The 25,103-nt window shown below is 41.6% G+C and overlaps 1 protein-coding gene across 5 annotated transcripts in view; it reads right to left on the minus strand.

Annotated features, from left to right (window-relative positions):
* znf292 (zinc finger protein 292) overlaps positions 1-25,103 on the minus strand; it is a 128,203-nt gene that overhangs the window by 14,520 nt on the left and 88,580 nt on the right. For 3 of the 5 annotated variants that reach the window (XM_033025649.1, XM_033025648.1, XM_033025651.1), the window contains 4 exons: positions 24,843-24,978; positions 10,743-10,945; positions 9,042-9,178; positions 6,506-6,647 (listed from right to left, as the gene is read on the minus strand). In XM_033025649.1, the coding sequence (XP_032881540.1) occupies positions 6,506-6,647; positions 9,042-9,178; positions 10,743-10,945; positions 24,843-24,978 (618 nt within the window). The remainder of the gene's footprint in view (positions 1-6,505; positions 6,648-9,041; positions 9,179-10,742; positions 10,946-24,842; positions 24,979-25,103) is intronic. The other 2 variants (XM_033025650.1, XM_033025652.1) reach the window with 1 other exon arrangement.

Consider the following 25,103-nt stretch of genomic DNA (forward strand, 5'->3'; position numbering starts at 1 on the left):
GAAAAGTGAAATACTCAGCTGTTTAAAATGAAGGCATTAACCAAAAATCTGAAAGATTGGGTAATGCCTACACTAATCAGTCAATTCTGCACATCATCTGTATTGCTGTTCAAATGAATCATGAACAATCCACTGCACTGATCTTGCTGCCAATTCACATCAACAAACTAGGCTTAACTGTTTTCCCTTGGCAGATTAGGAAATCACCTTGAAAAATAAATGTAATTTGCCCCCCAAAAATTGTTCTAATAAAATACAATTAAAAAACTGCAAGGTCCACTGAGCACATCTTTCAAGAATTAGTCTTTTTAAGAAATTCTGCTGATCAGACTATGGCTATATCCTTTTCACCCAAAATACTGTATAATTTATTTCAATGAGAAACACAAGCATTTTTGGACTAATTGACTAAAAATAATTTGGGAATACTGATATTTTATCTTGGCATTTAAGAAAATATAATGTACCTTAATTTTATTTTCTTAGGCAGATGGAAAATGCAGAGGTCATCATCCAAATGATCTACTTTGAAAAATAATTACTCTCTTTCACACCACATTGGAAAGATACCGAAAAATTGCCATCACTCTAAAACAACAGATATCTCTTCCCTCCAATGGAATCACATAAAATTGGGATCAGACCTCTTGAATAACTGGATTGCTAGGTTGCTGAAATAATCAAAGGCAGGAACAGCAGAGGTCATAATTTGTTAGGGCAGATGTTGTCAGTGGTCGAGGCGCAGGGTCTTCAAGAGTTTCCAAGATTAGATTTAGCTCTTGGGGCTAACGGAATCCGGGGATATGTGGAGAAGGCAGGAACGGGGTACTGATGGTGGATGATCAGCCATGATCACATTGAATGGCGGTGCTGGCTCGAAGGGCCGAATGGCCTACTCCTGCACCTATTTTTCTATGTTTCTATGTTAATCGCTGCTCACAGGAAAAGTGTCAGAGACTAACAGTTGAAAGGTTCTGGTAGAGAAGCTGGGACTGTTCACCTTGTTTTACGTTTAAGTTACTGTCACATATTGCAAGGGAGTCTGAGAAGATTAGGTACAGGTGCACAAGATCATTATAGAGCGAGTTAGGACAAGAGGTTGAATTTGTTTCAAACAGTGGACACAGCAAAGACTAGAAATAACAAACAAAATAATGGCCACGATTTGGGGAATGTGAAATTTGAAACTTATTGCTTCAAAGAGTGGTGGAAACCACCCCCTCTCCTGGCACTTTCCCTTGCAACCGCAGGAAATGATACACTTGTCGCTTTAACTCCACCCTTGACTCCATCCAAGGACCCAAACAGTCTTTCCAGGTGCGGCAGAGGTTCACCTGCACATCCTCCAACCTCATCTATTGCTCTAGGCGTCAGCTGCTCTACATCGGTGAGACCATGCGTAGGTTTGGCGATCGCTTCGTCCAACACCTCCGCTCGGTTCGCAATAACTAACCTGATCTCCCGGTGGTTCAGCACTTCAACTCCCCTTCCCATTCCGAATCCGACCTTTCTGTCCTGGGTCTCCTCCATGGCCAGAGTGAGGCCCACTGTAAATTGGAGGAACAGCACCTCATATTTCGCTTGGGTAGTTTACACCCCAGCGGTATGAACATTGACCTCCAATTTCAGGTAGTCCCTGCTTTCTCTTGCTTTCTCCTTCTTTCCCCTCCCCTTCCCAGCTCTTCCACAGCCCACTGTCTCCGCATCGTCCTTTCTTTTTCCTGCCCCCTCCTCCCCCCCCCACCCCCACATCAGTCTGAAGAAGTGTCTCGACCCAAAACGTCGCCTATTTCCTTTTCTCCATAGATGCTGCCTCACCCGCTGAGTTTCTCCAGCATTTTTGTCTACCTTTGATTTTCCAGCATCTGTAGTTCCTTCTTAAACAATCTTTCTCTCAATGTCAGCAAGACAAAGGAGATAGTGATCAGCTTCAGGAAGCGAAGCAGTACACAGACCCCAGTTTGCATTGACGGTGCAGATGCATAGACGGTTGAAAACTTTAAATTCCCAGGAGTCAATATTCAACAACTTCTCCTGGATCACTCATATTGAAGCAACGACCAAGAAAGCACACCAAAGCCTTTACTTCCTTAGAAGTTCGGCATCTCCCCTACAACACTCACCAACTTCTGCAGATGCACCATCAAAGGCATTTTATCAGAATGGATCAAAGCTTGGATTGGGAACAGCGCCATCCAAGACCACAAGAAATTGCAGCGAATTGAGGACGCAGCCCAGACCATCACACAAACCAACCTCCCTTCTATTGACTCCATTTATAGCTCATGCTACCTCGGCCAGAGGAGCAGCATAATCAAGAACCGTGGCCACTCCCTCTACTTCACTCTCCCATCAGGCAAAAGGTATAGAAGTTTAAAAGCGCACACCTCCAGATTCAGAGACAATGTCTGCCCATCTGTTGTCAGGCAACTGAATCATCCTACCACAACCAGAGAGCAGTCCTGAACTAGTATCTACCTCTTTGGTGACTCTCGGACTATCCTTGAGCGGACTTTGCTGGCTTTATATTGCACTAAACGTTATTCCCTTATCATATATCTATCTACTGTAAATGGCTCAATTGTAATCATGTATTGTCTTTCTGCTGACTGGATAGCACGCAACAAAAGCTTTTCACTATACCACGGCATACGTGAAAATAAACTAAACAACATCATGAAAGCTCTACCCAAAAAGGTGGCAAAATATTATAATCAATGTACAAGTTATCAAGAATGAGAAATGTTATAGATTACAGAAAAAAAAAAACTGGCAAAGTACTGAGCATGACTGCTTGCTCAATGGAGCTAAAAACAATAGGGAAAATGGCTGCCTTTGTTGCTGCAGTTTTCCAGGATTGCAGAGAACTGCTTACAAATGCACACCGGTTTTAATCTTCTTGAGGCTTCTCACAGTCTATTTACTTCACCCATCCTATTAATGTATGTTGTTGTTCATTTGTACATATTTAGCTAGCCCTTAAAAGGAATATTTCATTTCACATTAAAGTCTTGCTGTCAAGCAAGCAAGCTTCACTACTTCCGTAATTGTTAATTGAATTGGCCATTGCTTTTGCCTGTAAAATAATGACTATATTTTTAAAGTAATCAACTGTGACGTGCTTCAAGCACGGACAGCCTTATGTAAGCACACATTCTAACAATGCATGCTCATTGTATAAAAGCAAGGAACTTTATAAAACTACCTTTCATATTTTTACTTAAGAAGGAACTGCAGATGCTGGAAAATCGAAGGTAGACAAAAATGCTGGAGAAACTCAGCGGGTGAGGCAGCATCTAGGCGACGTTTCAGATCGAGACCCTTCTTCAGACTCTGAAGAAGGGTCTCGACCAGAAACGTCGCCTATTTCCTTCACTCCATAGATGCTGCCTCACCCGCTGCGTTTCTCCAGAATTTTTGTCCAGCTTCATATCTCTCAGATGCACATCAACTCCCCTGTGATTCTGAACCTCACCAAGTGATAATTTACAGTTGCCAATTACCCACCCAATATGCCTTTGGGATGTGGGAAGAAAACTGAACATTATGGGGAAACCCAGAAGTGTTGACATGGTTAGAAGACTTCCAAACAAGGCAGATCGTGACTTAAAATTGTCCATTTTGAAGAAGCATTTTGACAGGTACATGAATGGGATAGGTTTTGAGGTATATGGGCCAAACGTAGATGGGACTAGTGTAGATGGAACATGTTGGACAGTGTTGGCATGTTGGGATGAAGGGTCTGTTTCCATGCTGTATGACTCTATGAGATGGTATAGATGATTGATAACGGTAGGGCAGTGGATGTTGTCTACATGGACTTAAGTAAAAATTCAACTTGGTGCCTCATGATAGGCTTATCCAGAAGATAAAGGCACATGGATCATAATGTTGCTTGCAATATGAATTTAATTATACGGATTGGACAAACTTGGATTATTTTCTCTCGAGATTCAGATGTTGAGGGAAGATCCTATAGAAATTTATAACATAAGAGGTTGAGATAGGTCATAGTCATTCTTCTTTCCCTTAATGCATCATAGAATGAAGCCCCCGAGCTTGGAACTCAAAGGATTGCAACCTCCATCAGAGACAGGTCAGGTTATCTCACACAGGTAGTATTTACAGCCAAGAGTCTTGCAATTTAGTGTAATGAGTGACAAGTTTCAGCAGCAAATTAAATGGGGAGATACTGGAAATTAATTGCATGGCAGCATATCCAAGTAACTTGAGTACTGATAAAGGTCAAGTTATATTAAACCTTTGTTTGAGCGCCTCTTTGCTCAAAACGTCAGTAGATAACCGATATATGCCCTCCATAATATTTGGAGCAGACCCATCATTTATTTATTTGCCTCTGTACTCCACAATGTGAGATTTGTAATAGTAAAAATCACATGTGGTTAAAGTGTACATTTTCTCATATTAATAAAGGCCATTTTTATACATTTTGGTTTCACTATGTAAAAATTACAGCAGTGTTTATACATAGTCTTTTTTTCCGATTATATGTTTTATTATTCTTGTTAATCTCTGTAAGGTGTCCTTGAGATTTTTGAAAGGCGCCCAAAAATAAAATTTATTATTATTATATTATTGTAGTCTGCCCATTTCAGGGCACTATAATGTTTGCGACACAGCAATGTCATGTAAATGAAATTAGTCATGTTTAGTATTTTGTTGCATATCCTTTGCCTGCAACGACTGCTTGAAGTCTGCGATTCATGGACATCATCAGTTGCTGGCTGTCTTCTCTGGTGATGCTCTGCCAGGCCTGTATTGCAGCCATCTTTAGCTTATGCTTGTTTTGGGGGCTAGTCCCCTTCCATTTTCTCTTCAGCATATAAAAAGCATGCTCAATTGGGTTCAGATCGGTTGATTGACTTGGCCAATAAGAATTGACCATTTTTAAGCTTTGAAAAACTCCTTTGTTGCTTTAACAGTATGTTTGGGATCATTGTCTTGCTGTAGAATGAACTGCCAGCCAATGAGTTTTGAGGCATCTGTTTGAACTTGAGCAGATAGGATGTGTCTATACACTTCAGAATTCATTATGCTATGACCATCAGCAATTGTATCATCATTGAAGATAGGTGAGGCAGTACCTTCAGCAGCCATACATGCCCAGACCATAACATCCCCACCACCGTGTTTCACAGAGGAGGTGGTATGCTTTGGATCTTGGGCAGTTCCTTCTCTCCTCCATACTTCCATCACTCTGATATGTTAATCTTCGTCTCATCTGTCCACAAGACCTTTTTCCAGAACTGTGGTTGCTCTTTTAGTAAACTGTAACTTGACCATCCTATTTTTGCAGTAAACCAGTGGTTTGCATCTTGCAGTGTAGCCTCTGTATTTCTGTTCATGAAGTCTTCTGCGGACAGTGGTCATTGACAAATCCACACTTGACTCCTGAAGAGTGTGTCTGATCTGTCGGACAGGTGTTTGGGGATTTTTCTTTATTATAGAGAGTATTCTGTCATCAACTGTGTAGGTCTTCCTTGGCCTGCCAGTACATTTGCGATTAGTAAGCTCACCAGTGCTCTCTTTCTTCTTTATGGTTCCAAACAATTGATTTTAGTAAGCCTGTTTGGCTTATGTCTCTAACAGTTTTATTCTTGTTTTTCAGTGTCATAATGGCTTATTTGACTTTTATTGCCACAACTTTGGTCCTTATGTTGATAAACAGCAATAAAAGTTTCCAAAGGTGATGGAAAAACTGGAGGAAAGACTAGGTGCTGTGAGCTCTCTTATACCTGCCTTAAGGAGCCATTTAAACACACCTGATCACTTGTGAAGTCATGTGTCCCAAACATTATGGTGCCCTGAAATGGGGGGACTAAATATAAACACTGCTGTAATTTCTACATGGTGAAACCAAAATGTATAAAAATGGTCTTTATTAAAATCTGACAATGTGCACTTTAACCACATGTGATTTTTGCTATTACAAATCTCGAATTGTGGATTACAGAGGCAAATAATATGTCCCAAACATTATGGAGGGCACTGTAAATTGCGTTTAGAAGACCAGTAGGGGAGTTGTCCAGCTATCTGGACCAACACCTTGATTGTAATATCAGCTTAATTGACCTTCTATTATAGATATATAAGAAGAAACTAAATGCTGGAATAACTCAGCAGGTCTGGCAGCATCACTGGAGAAAAAGAATAGGTGGAGTTTCAGGTCAGACCAGCTATTTTTGATGGGTGTATATGTATGGTATCTTGCTGTGGAAACCTGTTGCCATATCTATTTAAAAAACAAGTGACTACTTTCAAAATTAATTCATCGACCTAAGAGTTTTCAGACAACCTAGGATGTGAAAAGACACTTTATAAATGCTAGTTTGGTCTTATCTATAATTGCAATTTAGTGAAAACTAGAGCATAAGGATTCCAGCATCAAAGCCTGATCGTTCCATCGTGTTCAAACCAGGAATTAAATTGTAATTTGTTTCCAAAATGTATGTCACGCAACTTTGCGGCAAAAATGTATTCATACCTCTGACTGTATGACTTTAATTAGGAAGAAGATGTGATAAACAGTTTTAGATAACATGGAGAACTGCCGACAGCACTCCAGAAAGGTAAATGAAGACGATTCCATCCGCTGCTGCAATTTGCTCCAGAAGAGTGTCAGCTCCCTGAAAACAAAACAAAAGTAATTAATAACTTTGGGCACTAGGGTGGGGCACAAGGAACAATATGGTCAACAAATTGATTGAAAAATAGATGGCAGAGTGCAGAGTTGACACTTAGATTGGCATGAAATGGAGCTGGGATTTACTTTGCTTGCAGAAGCCAAAATGTTAAAATGCAATTTCAAAATCTGTGGGCAACATCAAATTTAGGCTAATGATGTGGAAGGATGCAACAATTTACAAGAAGCCACGATAAACTTAAAAACAGATGATGCACATTATAATTTAAATAGGTGTGGAAGTGGTCCATTTGAAGAATAATGAAAGTGGCATATGGTTTGCATATTGAGTCTAAATGGAGCAACAAGGTCCATGAATTTGGAGCTCCAATCACCAAAAGTAAAATTTTATTGAGAACTAGCCCAAGTGGGATCGGTTGGGCCCCATTCCCCCAACGTAATAATCCACCACTCACCCGGGGACAGCAACTGAGGAAAGTTCTAGAATTTTTTTTTGTAAAACGGTGTGGGGCGGTGTCTGCACTGGTGGAATTAAATCAATCTCAATGGAAAATTCTTTAAATAAGATAAACACAATAGTGTTTATGAACACTATTCAATGAACATGGAAAAATCTTATTTAAATTGATTTTTTGTCATAATAAGACCAAACCTTAAAATAAGCTAAACACAAAGTTAGGTGTCAATGAACACGGAATAATTGGATCAAAAAGTATATTTTATATCCGAATAAAATCTATGTAAATAAAAATTGCAGGTCTTTTTTAAAATAACATTTTTTTTAAATAAGCAAAACACAATGTTAGTAGTCAATGAACCTAATTACACTGTTAGTCGTCAATGAAAACAAAAGGATTCGAATAAAATCAATGTTAATAAAAAGCGCAGTCTTTTTTTAAAATGCAACTATAAATAAAATCTGTCATTTTTCTTTAAATGTTATATACAATGATAGCAGTTAATGAAGACTGAAAAATAATGAAATCAATCACAATGAAAATTGAATTTTTTTTAAATGAATCTTATCTTTAAAGAATTAGCAGTTTATCTACTGGATCAGTGAAGAAAGAGCTGGGGACAAGCATCGTCGGAGGAACGTTTTGGAATATTTTTTTGTAAAACGTTTTGGTTCGGCACTCCCCGGACTCTCTCTCTCTCTCTCTCTCTTTTTTTTTAAAGTTAAAGATGTCAATAATACCGGAGACAGGAGCCCCCTCGGAGCCAACCACCCCCATCAACCCCACAAGGGAAATGTGCGTCGGGTGGAGGACTGTTGAGATCCCATTGTGACATCATAGCTTCAACTGCCAGCAACTGCCAGCATGTGGAATGTTCACGGCAGCGTATGTAAATGAAATCCCATTGTGATTGGAGGACCATGAGATGCCATTGTGACATCATCATTAGAAGCTGCTAGAAAACTCACAGCAGAGTGACAGTTATTCTTCTCAAACTGGGCTTTATGAAACTTGTAAATATCAATGACTTGTGAAATACAACATCAAATCTGAAGGACAGTTGACAGGGCCGAAGGGCCTGTTTCGAAGTTGTATAACTCTATGACTCTATCTGGTGAGTGGTTTTAAAAGGCTGACAGAGGGATGACGTGGAGGTCTTTGGAGAGGCTCTGGCAGATAACATGTTTAAATGGTGTCAGGGGTTATGGGGGAAAAGGCTGGAGAATGAGGTTGAAAGAGAAAAATAGATCAGCTATGATTGAATGGTGGAGTAGCTGATGTGCCAAAAGGCCTAATTCTGCTCCTATAACTTACAAACTTATGAATATGAGAATCTAAAACTAGAAGTCATAAGTCCAAGACAATGATGAAACCCAATTAAACTTAAAGGAGTGACAAAACTTTTTCCAGTGGATAGAATGGGGTATTTGCTATCATAAAGAATGGCTGAAGGAATTCGATGGAACAAGAAAGGGGTAAATACCAGAGGTACAGATAATTTAATGTGACAGCAGGCATTTTTGAGCAGCAATTTGTTGACTTGGAATGCACAGTCTGCAAGGGTTTAAGAAAACATTTAATCGGGACTTTTAAAAGAAAACAGGATAGAATTTTGAAATAAAAAAAGTTTTAAGGAGATACTGGGAAAAACTGGAAATGAATAGTATAGTTCTACCAAAGATCTAGAGAAAGCACAATTACTAGATTGTAGATTAAGTTGTATTTAAGTAGACACTTGCTAAGCACATGATGCAGAACGAATGGAAGGATGAGCCGGTATTCTCTGTTCCCTCTACGCTTCTCCCTCTCTGCACATGCTTGCTTTCCCAGCTTCCCAATTCTGATGACGGGTCAACAATGTGAAACGGGAATTGTTTTTCTGCAGAGCAGAAAAATCAATGGTGAGAATAGCGACTGACCAAGCACAGTATAGATCTCCTTCCTGAAGCTGCCGTGTGAGGAAGGCTGTGCATAAGATGAGGGCTAAATTCTCCTCCCCATCTGACTCCAGATTACAAATCATCTCCAGTGCATCCTTGCAGTCAACAGCAGAGATCTTTAAAGGGAAAAAAAACAAAAAAAACATGGGTTCAAATTAGAATATATTTTCTACAATGGCTAATCCAGCAGAAGAACAGACAATCAAAATGTTGGAATATTAAAAAATTATAACATGTATTTGCTTCGTACTGTGTGGATGGCCATTAATGACATGCATTTACCAGCATCCATTTGTGCTCAACGTCTACTAAAAATGATGAGAGAGCAACTGAGCAGGAGCTGGCAGATACTGCTGATTAGAGTTCAGGACTCAGTTTCAAAATCTTTTTTTGACAGATTGAGGTGGCCACATTAGCATCAATGATACCATGTGTAAAGAAAAGGGGAGGTGCTAACACTACTGCGTATAACACTAGCAATGTTGAACATGGCACTCAGTATAATTTTGCACATTTCTATTTTGCATGTATTTTTTAATCTGAATAAAGTATACAGAGGCTGGTTCGTGCCTAGAATGTGCTACCAGGGCTGGTGGTGGAGATAGGCACGTGGATAAGCAGGGAATGGGGGCAGGGGGGAGAGATATGGATTAAGTGCAACAGATAAGAGTTGGTCTTGGCATCACGTTTGACACAGAAATTGTGGGCCAAAGGGGCAATTTCCATGTCGTACTGTTCTATGATGAGCATTTTTGGAGCCAATGCCTCAATAGAAAAAATACTGGGGATTATTTTAATTCCATTTCCTGCTGTCATCCAGAGCTACAAACGCTTATCAACATTTCTCTACCCTTCAATGCTTTCTTATTTTAAGGCTATGATGGTGGCACAGTAATCCAGGGACATGGATGAAAATCCAGAAACTCGAATTCAAACCCCACCATGGCTGCTGTAAAATTTTAATTCAGTTAATTACACAACTGAATTAACAAAATGTTCTTGAAGCTTACAGAAAACAGCTCTAGCAATGCTCAGACTGTGGTGTCCTCAACATTGGGAAGATTAAAGCGATCAGCTTTGGTGAGCACCTCTGTTCAGTCTTCAGGTCTGGCCCTGAGATCCAAAGAGCTTGACATTTTAATTATCTCACTCTTATCTGAAACATCCACTGAGTTTTCCCAACAGGTGCTGCCTAAGCTTCTGGGCATTTCCAGCATTTTGTGGTTTCATTTCAGATTTCCTGTATCTGTTATTTTGGCTTTGCAATAAATTTGTTTTCCATTTAAACTTTTGTGAACGTTGCAATCTCACCCATCAACATTTATCTTGAAGGGAAAACCAAGAGGTGAACATCAATGGGATCTAGCACTCTGACCACGTATCTGGGAATCCATTGCTCCATCTACATTTACTGTGATACAGCTGATGATGTTTTAGTTTTAAATATTTAAGCATTTTAAAGGCAAGGACAACAAATAAATACATTTTATTAATAGCCTTAGAGTTAAATGTTAATTGATTGCAGATATATATCAAAAAACTGTTTGAAAGTGGTATTGCTGAATGTGAAGGACTCAGAAAGAATACACATGTATGCCATTGTAGTCATTTGATTTTTTTCTTCAGGGAACTGGCTCTAAGAAAAAACAAGGAGGATATCAGTAACTTAGTCATGCTTACCTCATCCATCAAGATTTCACTCGATGATGAAGTACAAAGACAGGTTAGGTAGGTCTGTTTAAAAATGCTCTTTGTCCCAATTTCTGGATGTTCTGCACAAACTTTTGCCAACTTCGTAGCCTGATCAAATCTCTTTCCTTTAATGAGGTGTCGGATTCGCATTTCAAGAAGGGCAGGACCCTCCTGCGTCAGAAATTCATTCACTGCAAAGATCACAATATACATCAACATCCACAATGTTTGCTGCGATCAAAGAATTCTATCATTTACAGGTTTTTGTAGTCTACTGTCATCTTGCGTCGCCTTGCTCCTCCCACTGCACTTGAAGCACTCATTGCATTCTCCATTGCACAGCAGGTGCAGAGACCCAGGCGTTTACATAAAACATCAGAAGGTGGGATCAGGTACAACACCAACCAGATGCAGAAATCAATCTGAACCCAGAAAGGTTTTACATTCAGTAAATAGCTAGATAGGGCAGTCTGCCGAAGGAATGGTGGTCATGGTGTCAGATGAACTCTCGACTTTCCTCAAATTGAATCATTCAATCTTGTGCTTCACACAGGCAAGTGGACATAATTTTGTGGTTCAGTGGCAATTTTGAAAGATGTCAGTTTTGACAATGCAGCTCTTCCAAAGTATTGCATGGCAGATAACGCAGAGATTAAAGTATTACCTAGACTATGCAAGATGAAGAGCACATGTTTACGGGAATCCTAAACCAGTCTTGATGACAAACAGCACAGAAATAGGTCCTGTGGCCTAACTTGTCCACACCTGTATGAGAAAGAGGGGTTGCACCTAAACCCCTAAACTGGAGGCAACCAACATCTTGCAGGGATGAAATCATCTCCCTTACATGTGTCCCCTTACAGGTTCCTCATGGTGTGCTGGCCTGGAAGATTGGATCATATGGGATCTAGGTTAACCAAGCCAATTGGATACAACATTGGATTAGTGGAGGGTGTCAGAGGGTGACAGTGGAGAGTTGTTACTTAGATTGGAGCCTGCGACCAGTAGTGTGCAACAGGGATCAGTGCTGGGTCCACTGATGTTTCTCATTGATATTTCTCATTGATATTAATGATTTGGATGACAATGCTGTAACATGGGTGGTAAGTTTCAAAATTGACGATGCAGTGGACAGTGAAGAAGATATGGAAGATTGCCAAAGGATCGAGATGAAGTGTGGATGTGGGCCAAGAAACAGTGGATGGAACTTATCTCTGACCAGTGCGAGGTATTGCATTTTGGAAAGCTAAACTAGGGCAGGACCTACATTGTAAATATGGTAACCTTCATTGGTCAGGGCTTTGAGTGCAGGCATTTGGTTGTCATGTTATAACTGTACAAGTCATTGGTGAGAGGGAGTGGGGCATAGAATGACAGTGCAGCAGGTTGCAAGACAGAATCTGATAAAGAAAATAGGATAAAGCATACCCAGTCTAAAGAACAGAGACATGTGGATAAATGAGAGAGGTCTGGTAGATTTAACTGCATTTACTTTAATGCACAAAGCATCACAGGTAAAACGGATGAGCTGCATGCCTGGATCCGCATGTGGGGTTATGGTATTATTGCAACCAAAGAGAAAAAACATCCTGTTTTCTTGCTCAGGGTTTGCAACATGGTGCTGTAGACAAGATTTACACTGGACAGAGGCATTATTAGAGAAAATATCTCACCCTCTTGAGAATTTAAAGTTCTGCTCATCTGAGATCAGTAATAAACTAATCTCTCTAGGTTGCTGCAATACTAATTTCTTACCAAATGGTGGCGTGATTACCTTTTCCAAACATAGATTGAAATATCAAATGCTGTTTGTGAATTTACTCACTATGTGGTACTGCATACAACTTCACCACATCCAGCCTGAAATCACATGACAGGAATAACCACTTGCAGAATAAATCAGTGAGCCTTTTAGTTCCATAGTGCAAAGCAACCACAGTACTAATTGCCTGAAACGTTCTGGATTAACTCAATGGGTCAGGAATCATCTCTGAAGTAAGATGGATGGGCTTTATTTAGGATATTGTTTTGTAATTGCTCAGATTGATATGGGAACGTCAACATTAGTAGCATCGCCCTTATCCAGAAACAATGATGGGATAGTTGAAACATTTGTCTGATTTCAAAATAGCGAAGAATGATTTTGATATATTATTTTCCCCCAATTTTCTTAGTTATACTTAGTCTTGTTAAAATATACAAAATGTTTCATTTAATTTTGCTATGACCCTTAATGTAAACTTAAAAGAGGCAAATGCACTGTCTCCACCATTCAAAATCTGGCTCAAAACATCGCCTATCCACTCTCTCCACAGATGCTGCCTTACCTGCCGAGTTCTCCCAAAACTTTGTCTTTTGTTTAGTTTAGTTTAGAGATACAGTGCGAAAACAGGCCCTTCGGCCCACCGAGTCTGCACCGACCAGCAATCCCCGCACATTAACACTATTCTGGGCTCATGTTGTCGACCTCCCCGTGGTGAGCCCTGTCATCTGACCTCAGTCAGGGTAATGACAACAAACAGAGACAGCAGCAGCGCCGCAGCTTAGCGTCAACCTTGGAGCATGTGCCCTGTTTAGGGTGGGCACCGACAGATGTCGAAACGGATGGCATTACCCTGCTGCAGACATCTGCTGCCTCAAACGCAAGAAGAAGAAGAACATTATCCTACACGCACTAAGGACAATTTACACTTATACCAAGCCAATTAACCTACAAACTGGTACCTCTTTGGAGAGTGGGAGGAAACAGAAGATCCCGTACAAACTCCGTACAGACAGTCGGGATCGAACCCAGGTTGCTGGCGCTGCAAGCGCTGTAAGGCAGCAACTCTATCGCTGGGCCACCGTGCCGCCCGTTTTGCTCCATATATAGCTGTTTTACTTCAGCTTTTTTCTAACGCTTTACAGAAATATTGGTTGATAAAAAATACATCTATTGATGCTCCTGAACACATCATCAGTGATGTAATCTGGGGTCATTGGGTGTTTCGGGTCTTTCAACATCAGACACCCTCACCCAGGCGACCCAGCCGTGGTTGATCAGACCACGACTTGTGTTCAGGTGGCATTCGCTCCTCCCCATGGACCTCCTCTCCTGATCCAGAGCCGACTCGAGGCCTTCTCCACTGCCTCTTTGGTGTTCTTGATGGCTCTTCTCCTCTCCATTCCGTTGATGCCCAGCGCACTCAAGGCTTTGTAGAGCAATTGGCCTGCAATACCTCTGCAACTAATCTCGATGGGCATACACCTTGCCTTCCAGCACTGCTTACAGCTGTCTAAGTTTATGTCATTGGAAAAACACTGTTTTGGGCTTTTTTTTCATTGTGTTACCAGCAATAGCTGAACAAATAAATTCAGTGATCTCCTTCCCTATCCTGCTAATGATGGAGCTTTCATTATCAAACAATCCACCAAATGGCTGATTCTGGACAAGTGCGATTTGAGATTTGAGTTGAGATGCTGCAGTAACATATATCATAAATATATTTAAAAGTGCCTTGAAAGAGAGGAATGTTAAAAGAAATAGCGAATAAGCAGGTGAATGTAATGAGATCAGGATGTACGAAACTATACTGCCACAGACTTGTTCTCTCAAAATTCCATCATTCTAGTTTCCTGTAGTATTATGTTTATATAATTAAGATACAATTTCTGAAGATTACCACCATCTTGAAATGGTGCAAATGTAATACAACTGCAATGCGGCATTTATTATATCAGTGTTACACCCAACTGACAGTTTTGGGTACTGAATGACATGTGCCAGTTTGTAATGGGTTCTTACAAGTGGATACTCTATCCATCACAGTCTCTCCCCGCTGCTTGCTGACTTTTCTAAGGTCACGAATAACAACATCCAGGTAGGTTTCCACTTAACAGTAACGAAGCAGATCCAACCATGATATACAGTGCCCTCCATAATGTTTGTACCCATCATTTATTTATTTGCCTCAGTATTTCACAATTTGAGATTTGTAATAGAAAAAATTCACATGTGGTTAACATAGAAAAATAGGAAATAGGTGCAGGAGGAGGCCATTTGGCCCTTCGAGCCAGCATCGTCATTCATTGTGATCATGGCTGATCGTCCCCAATCAATAACCCGTGCCCGCCTTTTCCCCATATCCCTTGATTCCACTAGCCCCTAGAGCTCTACCTAACTTTCTCTTAAGTCCATCCAGTGATTTGGCCTCCACTGCCCTCTGTGGCAGGGAATTCCACAAATTGACAACTCTCTGGGTGAAAACGTTTTTTCTCACCTCAGTCTTAAATGGCCTCCCTTTATTCTAAGACTGTGGCCCCTGGTTCTGGACTCGCCCAACATTGGGAACATTTTCCCTGCATCTAGCTTGTCCAGTCCTTTTATAATTTTATATGTTTCTATAAGATCACCCACTCATCCTTCTAAACACCAGTGAATACAACCCTAGTCTTTTCAATCTTTCCACATATGACAGTCCCACCATCCCAGGGATCAATCTCGTGAACCTACGCTGTACTGCATCAATCACAAGGATGTCTTTCCTCAAATTAGGAGAACAAAACATTACTCCAGATGTGGTCTTACCAGAGCCCTATACAACTGCAGAAGAACCTCTTTACTCCTATACTGAAATCCTCTTGTTATGAAGGCCAACATTCCATTAGTTTTTATCACTGACTGCTGTACCTGCACGCCAACTTTCAGTGACCGGTGTACAAGGACACCCAGGTTTTGCTGCACCTCCCCGTTACCTAACCTAACCCCATTGAGATAATAGTCTGCCCCCTTGTTTTTGTCGCCAAAGTGGATAACCTCACATTTATCTATATTATACTGCATCTGCCCACTCATTCAACCTGTGCAGGTCACCCTGCAAACTCCTAACATCCTCTTCACAATTCACATTGCCACCCAGCTTTGTGTCATCCGCAAACTTGCTAGTGTTGCTCCTAATTCCCTCTTCCAAATCGTTAATATATATGGTAAACAGTTGCGGCCCCAACACCGAGCCTTGTGGCACTCCACTCGCCACTGCCTGCCATATTGAAAAGGACCCGTTCACTCCTACTCATTGCTTCCTGTCTGCCAACCAATTTTCTATCCATGTCAACACCCTACCTCCAATACCATATGCACTAATTTTTGTCACCAGTCTCCCGTGCGGGACCTCATCAAAGGGTTTCTGAAAGTCTAGATGCACTACATCCATTTTACTTGTCGCATCCTCAGAAAATTCCAGAAGATTAGTCAAGCATGATTTCCCTTTCATAAATCCATGTTGACTTGGACTAATCCTTTTACTGCTATCCAAATGCCCCATTATGACCTCTTTAATAATTGACTCCAGCATCTTTCCCACCACCGAAGTCAGGCTAACTGGTCTGTAACTCCCCGTTTTCTCTCTCGCTCCTTTCTTGAAAAGTGGGATAACATTAGCTATCCTCCAATCCACAGGAACTGATCCTGAATCTATTGAACATTGGAAAATGATCACCAATGCGTCCACTATTTCTAGAGCCACCTCCCTGAGGACCCTGGGATGCAGACCATCAGGCCCAGGGGATTTATCATCCTTCAGTCCTATTAGCCTACCCAATACTATTTTTCGCCTAATGAAAATTTCTTTCAGTTCCTCTAACCCATTAGATCCTCTGTCCTCCAGTACATCTGGGAGATTGTTTGTGTCTTCCTTAGTGAAGACAGATCCGAAGTACCTGTTCAACCCTTCTGCCATTTCCTTGTTACCCATAATGATTTCACCCATGTCTGCCTTCAAGGGACCCACATTTGACTTTGGTATTCTTTTCCCCTTAACATATCTAAAGAAGCTTTTACTGTCCTTTTTTATATTCCTGCCCAGCTTCCCCTCGTACTTCATTTTTTCAGCCCGTATTGCCCGTTTTGTTTCCTTCTGTTGTCCTATGAAAGTTTCCCAATCCTCTGGTTTCCGGCTACTCTTTGCTGTGTTATACATCTTTTCTTTTAGTTTTATTCTATCCCTAACTTCTTTTGTCAGCCATGGTTGCCTCCTACTCCCCTTAGAATCTTTCTTCCTTTTTGGAATGAAATGATCATGCGCCTTCCAGATTATGCCCAGAAATTCCTGCCATTGCTGTTCCACCGTCATTCATGCTAGGATCCCTTTCCAGTCTACCTTGGCCAGCTCCTCTCTCATGCCTTCATAGTCCCCTTTGTTCAACTGCATCACCTCCACTTCCGATTTTACATTCTCCTCCTCAAATTTCTGATTAAAACTAATCTATTAATCAACAACAACTAATCATACTAATCAACTAATCATAAAACTAATCAAAACTAATTAAAGTGCACATTGTCAGATTTTAATAAAGGCCGTTTTTATACATTTTGGTATCACCATGTAGAAATTACAGCAGTGTTTATACATAGTACCCCCATTTCAAGGCACCATCATGTTTGGGACACAGCAATGTCATGTAAATGAAAGTAGTTATGTTTAGTATTTTGTTGCATATCCTTTGCATGCAACGACTGCTTGAAGTCTGCGATTCATGGACATCACCAGTTGCTGGGTGTCTTCTCTGGTGATGCTCTGCCAGGCCTGTAATACAGCCATCTTTAGCTTATGCTTGTTTTGGGGAGTAGTCCCCTTCAGTTTTCTTTTCAGCATATAAAAGGCATGCTCAATTGGGTTCAGATCGGTTACTGTTAGCCCCAAATTTGTTATTACATATTTTACACTTGGTATGTCATCGAGTCATACAACACAAAAATAGACCCTTTGGCCCAACACATCCATGCCAACCAAGATGTTCAACTACACTGTTCAAACACCATTTCATAGAATCATAGAAAGTAGGTGCGAGAGTAGACCACCAGGTCCGTCGAGCCCGCACCGCCATTCACTCATGGCTGAACACTAAACAGACACACTTACCCACAAACAGTAGACACAAGACACAGAACACAAGACACTACCCTCCCCTTTATACCGCTATCACCCCTCTCCACCCCAAGAACCGCGTGATCTCCTGGGGGAGGCAAAAAAACGGATAAAAACCCAGGTCCAATTCGGGAAAAAAATCCGGGAAATTCCTCTCTGACCCCAATCCAGGCGATCGACACTTGTCCAGGAGATCACTCAGGAAACACCCTCCTCTCCAAGGCACATTGGCTATCCCAAAATAATCAAACACCCGATCTTGTGCGTCACCAAAAAATGAAGCTCATTTTATCAAATATGAAATGGGCTTTGCTAGAGAAAGATTTTTTGAACTGCTTTAGTTCTGAAGCTTTGTGTCAAAACGATGTCAATAAATGCCCACATTTGCCAGTGTTTGATCCATATCCCTCTAAATTTTTCATATCCGTGTACCTGTCCAAATGCCTCTTCAACGTTGCAATTGTAACTGCTTCTTTTGGCAGCTCATTCCACATACCCACCATTCTCTGTGTGAAAAGCCTTCCTTTCAGGTACCTTTTAGATCTTTCTCCTCTCACGTTAAACAGATGCACTCAAGTTTAAGACTACCCTGCCCTGGGAAAAACACAGGGACCATTCACCTTGCAATGCCACATATTTTATAAAGCTCTATAAGATAACCCTTCAGCTTTCTACATTTCAGGGAAAACAGCCACAGGCTATCCAGCATTTAGTAACACTGTAGTAAATCTTCACTACACCCTTTCCAACTGAATGGCATCATCAAATAGTTGGCAACCAGAACTGCAGAGTACTCTAAAGGGCCTGTCCCACTTAGGCTATTTTTTAGGCAGCTACAGGCGACTAGGCTGTCGCCACATGGTCACTGGGGTGTCGCCTGTAGGGTCGCGAATAGTCTCCTCAGTCGCCCAAAGAGTCGGAGTGTCTTTCTGGTCGCCGCTGGATTTTCAACATGTGCAAAAACTTTTGCCGACAGTCGGCGACGGTGGGTTGACACCAATGAGTGTAGCTTGACTTCTCCTGACGTAGGTGCCGTCATAGGTTGTTGACAGGTGACGTAGATTGACTTCGGTTGTCGCCTGTGTAGTCGTAGGTGTGGTCGTAGATGGACATCCTAAAGGATCACCGGTTGTCGGTAGCTTGACGTCGACTAGGTGGTAGGTTATTGTAGCTTGTCGTAGACATTGTCATAGGCATTGTTATAGACATTGTCGTAGAGGGGTCCAGTTGCCGGTTTTTCGGTGACCTGCTACGACTATGACAATCGCCGGCAGTCGCGTAAAAAAAAATCGCCTTAAGTGAGGTCTCATCAACAACTTGCAGCATTATAACATACTGTCTCAACTCTTGTTCTCAATGCCTTGAACTATGAAGACAAGCGAACCAAACATCTTCTTCACCACCCTGCCTACCTTTAGAGACTTTAGAGATATACAGCGCAGAAACAGGTCCTTCGCCCCACCGAGACTATGCCGACCAATGATCCCTGCACACTACCACAAGCCTACGCACCAAGGACAATTTACAATTTTACCAAAGCCAATTAATCTACAAACCTGCACGTCTTTGGAGTGTGGGAGGAAATCGGAGCAACCGAAGAAAACCCATGCGGTCACAGGGAGAACATACAAACTCCATACAGACAGCACCCATAATCTAGATCGAACCCGGGTCTCTGGCGCTGTAAGGCAGCAACTACCACTACGTCACTGTGCCACCCTACCTGGGACACCGCTTTCATAGAACGATATACTTGTACTCCTAAGTCACCCTATTCTACAAAACTCTCCAGGCCCCACTATATTATTGTGCAAGTCCTGCCCTGCTTTAACGTTCCAAAATGCAACACCTCACACTTGTCAGAGTTAAATTGTCAGCAATGGAATAGACAAGTCTAGGCTGGTCATGACAAGTGCACCGAAATGCCAATGAGATGGGCTGTGTTACAAAAATGTCTTTGATCGAATTCTCTGATCAAGTTGCAACTTTCGATATTTTTCTTTTCTAAATGAAGCTATAAAATCAAAACAAATTTTGCTTAATGGATCTCCGAAACTTTGTTATTGTACCTCCAGAGTGTAGCCTTTGGTGGGGGTGCAGGCATTGGTGAGCAGCAACAGGTGGGTATTTATTTTGTGCTGCACCAAAGACTTCAAGTTTTTTTTACACAAGTATTGGGGTTATTTATTTATTTAATATTTTATTTATAATATATAATCTATGGGTATTGTGTTACAAGTTGCTGCAAGAATTTAGTTGTTCTGAGGTTAGTACATATGACTATCATATATTCTTGACTCTTAAATTAGTTACTTCTTTTAAATTAGAATACTAAGTGTCAACCACAGCAGCAAAACTCAGCCCTCTGGTTTGTTCTTCCTGCTCTGCGTGGAAGATTTGGGAGAATTCCAGTATCCCCATTGACCAAGTGTGTCTAGCTGCAACTTCTGACTGGAGTTGCAGGTGGATTTAACATAAAATATCTACGATGCTGAAGACATTGTGGACTGCAGTTTAGTTAGCTGGCCACCCCACAGTTATCAGTTATTCGTTGCATGGGCAGGAAATTGTTGGGTGACCACCAGGCAGAGCCAGGTAATTACAGGACAGTAAATCTAACATCAGTTACAGAAAAAAATCCAAGGGACGGGATTAATCAACATTTGGAAAGGCAGGTGCTGTTCAAGGATAATCAGCGTGGCTTTGATGTATGGTAATCCTGCCTGACTAATTTGATTGCTTTTTTAAAAAAGTAGCAAAATATATTGGAGCAGAGTGCAGTTGATGTACTCTCCATGGACTTCAGTAAAGCCTTTGAGAAGGTCTCACAATGAAGACTGATCCAAAAGGAGAGAGCCCATAGAATCGAATGTAAATTGGATCCAAAGTTACCTTGGAAATAATAGACAGAGGGTGATGGTTTTGTGATTGGAAGCCCATGATCAGTGATACATGAAAGTGATCGGTGTTGAAGCCCATACTGTTTCACATCACATTAACGTTGAAAATTAATGTAAGAGGCATGATTAATAAGTCTGCAGAGAACATAAATTGGTAGTGTTGTTGATACCGAGGAAAATGGGTCCTGAACAGCTGGGCGGAGTAATGGCAGATGGAATTTAATGTTGATCAGTACTTGATACATTTTGCGAGATCTACTAAGGGCAGTATATTAAGGCTATTAAGCAAATACCATGAACGGTAGGGCCCAATGGAGTATTGAGGAACAAAGGTGCCTTGGTTTACATGTCCATAAATTCCTAAAGATGGCAGCACAAGCAGAGAATTTGGTGAAGGCAGCATCAGGATTTCAAGCCTTCACTACCTGGGGCACAGGCTATAAGAGTATGGAAATCACGGTACAACTTTATAACATTTTCATTAGGCCACACTTTGGAATATTGTCTGTAGTTCTGGTTGCCATAATGTAGGAAGGATGAGATTGCATTAAAGTGCAAACGAGCTTTACCAGGATGTTGCTTGGGATGAAGCATCTTGTGAACTGAGATTGGATACGCAGGAGCAGCAAGGATACTGAGAGGACCACTGGATAGAAGTAAATGAAATAAGCGAGTTCGGTATTCCGACTGCGCATGCCCAGGTCATAGGTCACTCGCCATAAACATTGTTGGTAGCAGAGCATTTTCCAGCTTTGATTCTTCTAGGTAAGAAAATACTGCTTTCAAACTTTGAATGAGTTGTATGTTTGTTCCTTTGCACAAAGCTACGAGGATTTTGTCGTTTTTATTGCTTTATGCTTCGGAGATCGTGCTGCTGTGTGGGGTCGGGGTCCGTGGTCGAGGTCGGGCCCAGGTCTCTGGTGTTGCGGGCGCTGTTTAGTTGGTGCTGGGACATTCCCGGTCCCCTCCCGGGTGTCCAGTCCCTGTCCGGTGACGGCCGGAGGCGTCGGCCCAGGCTTGAAGCCGGCGCGATGCGGGAGACGCTGGCTCCAGCTCCACTCTGTTTCGGCTCCCGGGGGGCCGTTCCACAGCGGGCCGGGGACGGTTGGCTGCGCCTCTCTCCTTGACCAGTCGCTGTGGGTTTGCCCCCTCGGTGCCGGCGGGAGCCGAGCGCCGGTCATCGACGGGGATGCCCACGGGGTGCTGCGGTGGCTCGGCGGGTCAGGCAACATCTCTGGAGACGGGTCTCGACCCGAAACGTCATCCATTCTTTTTCTCCTAGGATGCTGCCTGTCCAGCTGAGTTGCTGCAGATTATAATGGAGTTATTTACTGTCAGAGCTCACGTGACATTTAAACTATGTCTGGATGAATCACCACAAGCAAAGGAGGCTGCAGACCAAGTGTTGGTAAACAGGATTAGGACAGATGGGTACCCGATGGCCACATGGACACAGTGGGCTCATGTGCCCATGTATGTGTTGTATCACATTGTCTTAAGGGGTTGGACAGGCTAGATGCAGGAAGATTGCTCCCGATGTTGGGGAAGTCCAGGACAAGGGGTCACAGCTTAAGGATAAGGGGGAAATCCTTTAAAACCGAGATGAGAAGAACTTTTTTCACACAGAGAGTGGTGAATCTCTGGAACTCCCTGCCACAGAGGGTAGTCGAGGCCAATTCATTGGCTATATTTAAGAGGGAGTTAGATGTGGCCCTTGTGGCTAAGGGGATCAGAGGGTATGGAGAGAAGGCAGGTACGGGATACTGAGTTGGATGATCAGCCATGATCATATTGAATGGCGGTGCAGGCTCGAAGGGCTGAATGGCCTACTCCTGCACCTAATTTCTATGTTTCTATGTTCTATATGTTTCTATCACTGTGTAAAAGCACTGCACTGTGCAATGGAAAATTCTACACTTTAAAAAGTACCATTACTTGTCTACCATAGTCTGGTAGAATATGGCATAATTTCTTACATGGATTGTGCACTGTGCAATAACTGTGGTTTGCAATGAACTTGCATAAAACTGAACAATAGCAAAGCGGATAAAACGTAGATGTTCCAAGGATCAGAGATAAGAGTTTGAATCCCTCTTAGGAATTGAGGTATTTAAATTAATATAAATATATTGGACTTAAATGCTAGCATAATAGTGCACATGAAACCACCAGACTATCATTAAAACGTATCCTGTTGATTGGAACGGCATTTATAAAGTTGTGGGGCTTATTGGGGCACAACTGTATTCCATCTTAATTTATAACTCAAAGTTCAAAATAGTCTTCACTCTTCTAAACCATCAGATTAGTAGGGCAAGCAGAAATGAGAAACGAATGTCAGGAACAGCACCAAAAGAGGTATCAAACATTTCCAGCTAAACTCAAAGATGACTCACTTCTTCCCTTGACTCTCACGACATTGAATGGGCACTTGAAGAGCCCTACAACAAAGAAGACCGCAGCCAAGCACTGGATAATCGGTATGTGATGACTGGTCTTGATACTGTGGGCCAAATACCTGTTTTCATGTTGTGTGAAACTGTGACTTTTGGTTTCCTAACCCAAAAAAAAAGAGTATAATTGCCAAAAGGGATACAGCAAAGTTTCATGAGACTGTTTCAAGGGATGGTGGGTTTGCTGCAGATTAAAATGTGAATCTTAAACACACTGGACTGACTGCAGGTTATTTCTCAGATTATCATCATTGATGCATGTACATTTTTTTTGCTATTTTCAATAAAAAAATTATTGGCAATGGAAGTCCAATAAACTGCATTACATTAGCAATCTTAAACAACCCAACATTGTCAACTATTTGTGCACTTTCAGCTTCTATGCCTCAAAGGTTTCTGGTTACAAAAGTCCTTTTAATTTGCCACTAATTGGCAACATCAGGAAAGTCATACTACCGCACTTATAAGTGAAAAACAACTAAACTGGTAAATGGACATTTCGGGGAAGGCTGCAATAAAATTGCACCTGTGGAACTTTATTCAGATTCCAGATCCATGCTTGGAAATATCCAATGCCAATTAAAATTATTTGACCCATATCCCAAAGCCTTTCTTATCCATATACCAGTCCAAGTATCTTTTAAATTCTGTTATAGTATGTCTCAACTACCTCCTCTGGCAGCTCGTTCCAAATACCCGTCACCCTCTGAGTGAAAAATTCACCCCTCAGCTTCTATTAAATCTTGCCCCATAATGTCCCAACTTCTATACTCAATACCTTGATTAATGAAGGCCAGCGCACCAAAAGCCTTCTTGACCACCATATCTACCTTCTTCTTCTTCTTCTTGCGTATAGCGTGCACAGCCTAAAGTTGTAGGACAACTTGTTCTATTTGATTGTGCACGCCAGGTTGATTGCATTCGTCGAAACAGGGTGGACCACGTGAAGGTTGCAATCTTCCACCTGTGATACCACTTTCAGAACAACACTCCCCACAGCCCTCCCATTCACTATGAAGGTCCTGCCTTGGTTTGACTTCCCCAAATGCAACACCTCACACTTATCAGCATTAAACTCTATTTACCATCCCTCAGCCTACTTGCCTAATGATCAAGATCCTGCCGTAATTTCTGATAACCATCGTCACTCTCTTCTACACCACCGTATTTACCCATGACGTCGCTACGATGGGCAAGATGGAGAGCCTGAAAGATGGGATATTTGCCTTCATTAGCTGGAATACAGAATACTAGAGCAGGGAGGTTATGGACTAACTTTGTAAAACATTAGTCAGGCCACAGGTGGAGTACTAATGTAATTCAACTCATCACTCTAATAGGAAGGCATGTTTACACTGGAGAGTGCAGGAGAGATTTACCAGGACATTGCCTGGGATGAAACATTTCAGTTATGAAGAGGGACAAAATAGATTATGTTTGTGTTCCATTGAGGAGCCTGAATAGCTTGATAGAGGTTTAAAAATGTATGAGAGTGTTACATAGGGTAGATTGGAGGAAGTTTCCAAAACTAGAGGGCATAGGTTTTGGAAAGGATCTGAGGAAGAACTCTTTCATTAAGAGGGTGGATGGATTCTGAAACACATTGGATGACAGTGGAACATACATTCTCACAACAGGCCTCTGGAAATTGAGAAACTATGACCCAAGTGCTGGTAAATTAGATTAGTATAGACAAAAACTTGATAGTCGGTGTGGACATGGTGGGCCAAAAGGGTCTGTTTCTGTGCTCTTTGACTCCTACATCGAATAAAACTTCCCAAATCTTCTCAGGACTGAAATCCTCCTTATAAGGTTTTTCTCGTGTCCTACCTTTATCCTGTTGCAATGGCTCTTGGGAGAAAATGTTGTCAAGTACAGAGTTCTTCCAAACGCCACCCTCCTGGGCAAGTACAGCCAGCATTTGAAGTTCAGGATTCCCATATTCTGATAGTACTTTATGAGCTGCCTGTAAAAATAAGTCACAATACTTAACTTTATTCCACAAGAAGACTGTTGAGACTTTTCAGATGAAAGGGGAAAAACAAAACGCTAAAAAATTGTTTCAGCATTCAAATGTTTTCCCAAGAATGA

Source organism: Amblyraja radiata, chromosome 8, assembly GCF_010909765.2.
Source record: "Amblyraja radiata isolate CabotCenter1 chromosome 8, sAmbRad1.1.pri, whole genome shotgun sequence".
Taxonomy (NCBI): Eukaryota; Metazoa; Chordata; class Chondrichthyes; order Rajiformes; family Rajidae; genus Amblyraja; species Amblyraja radiata.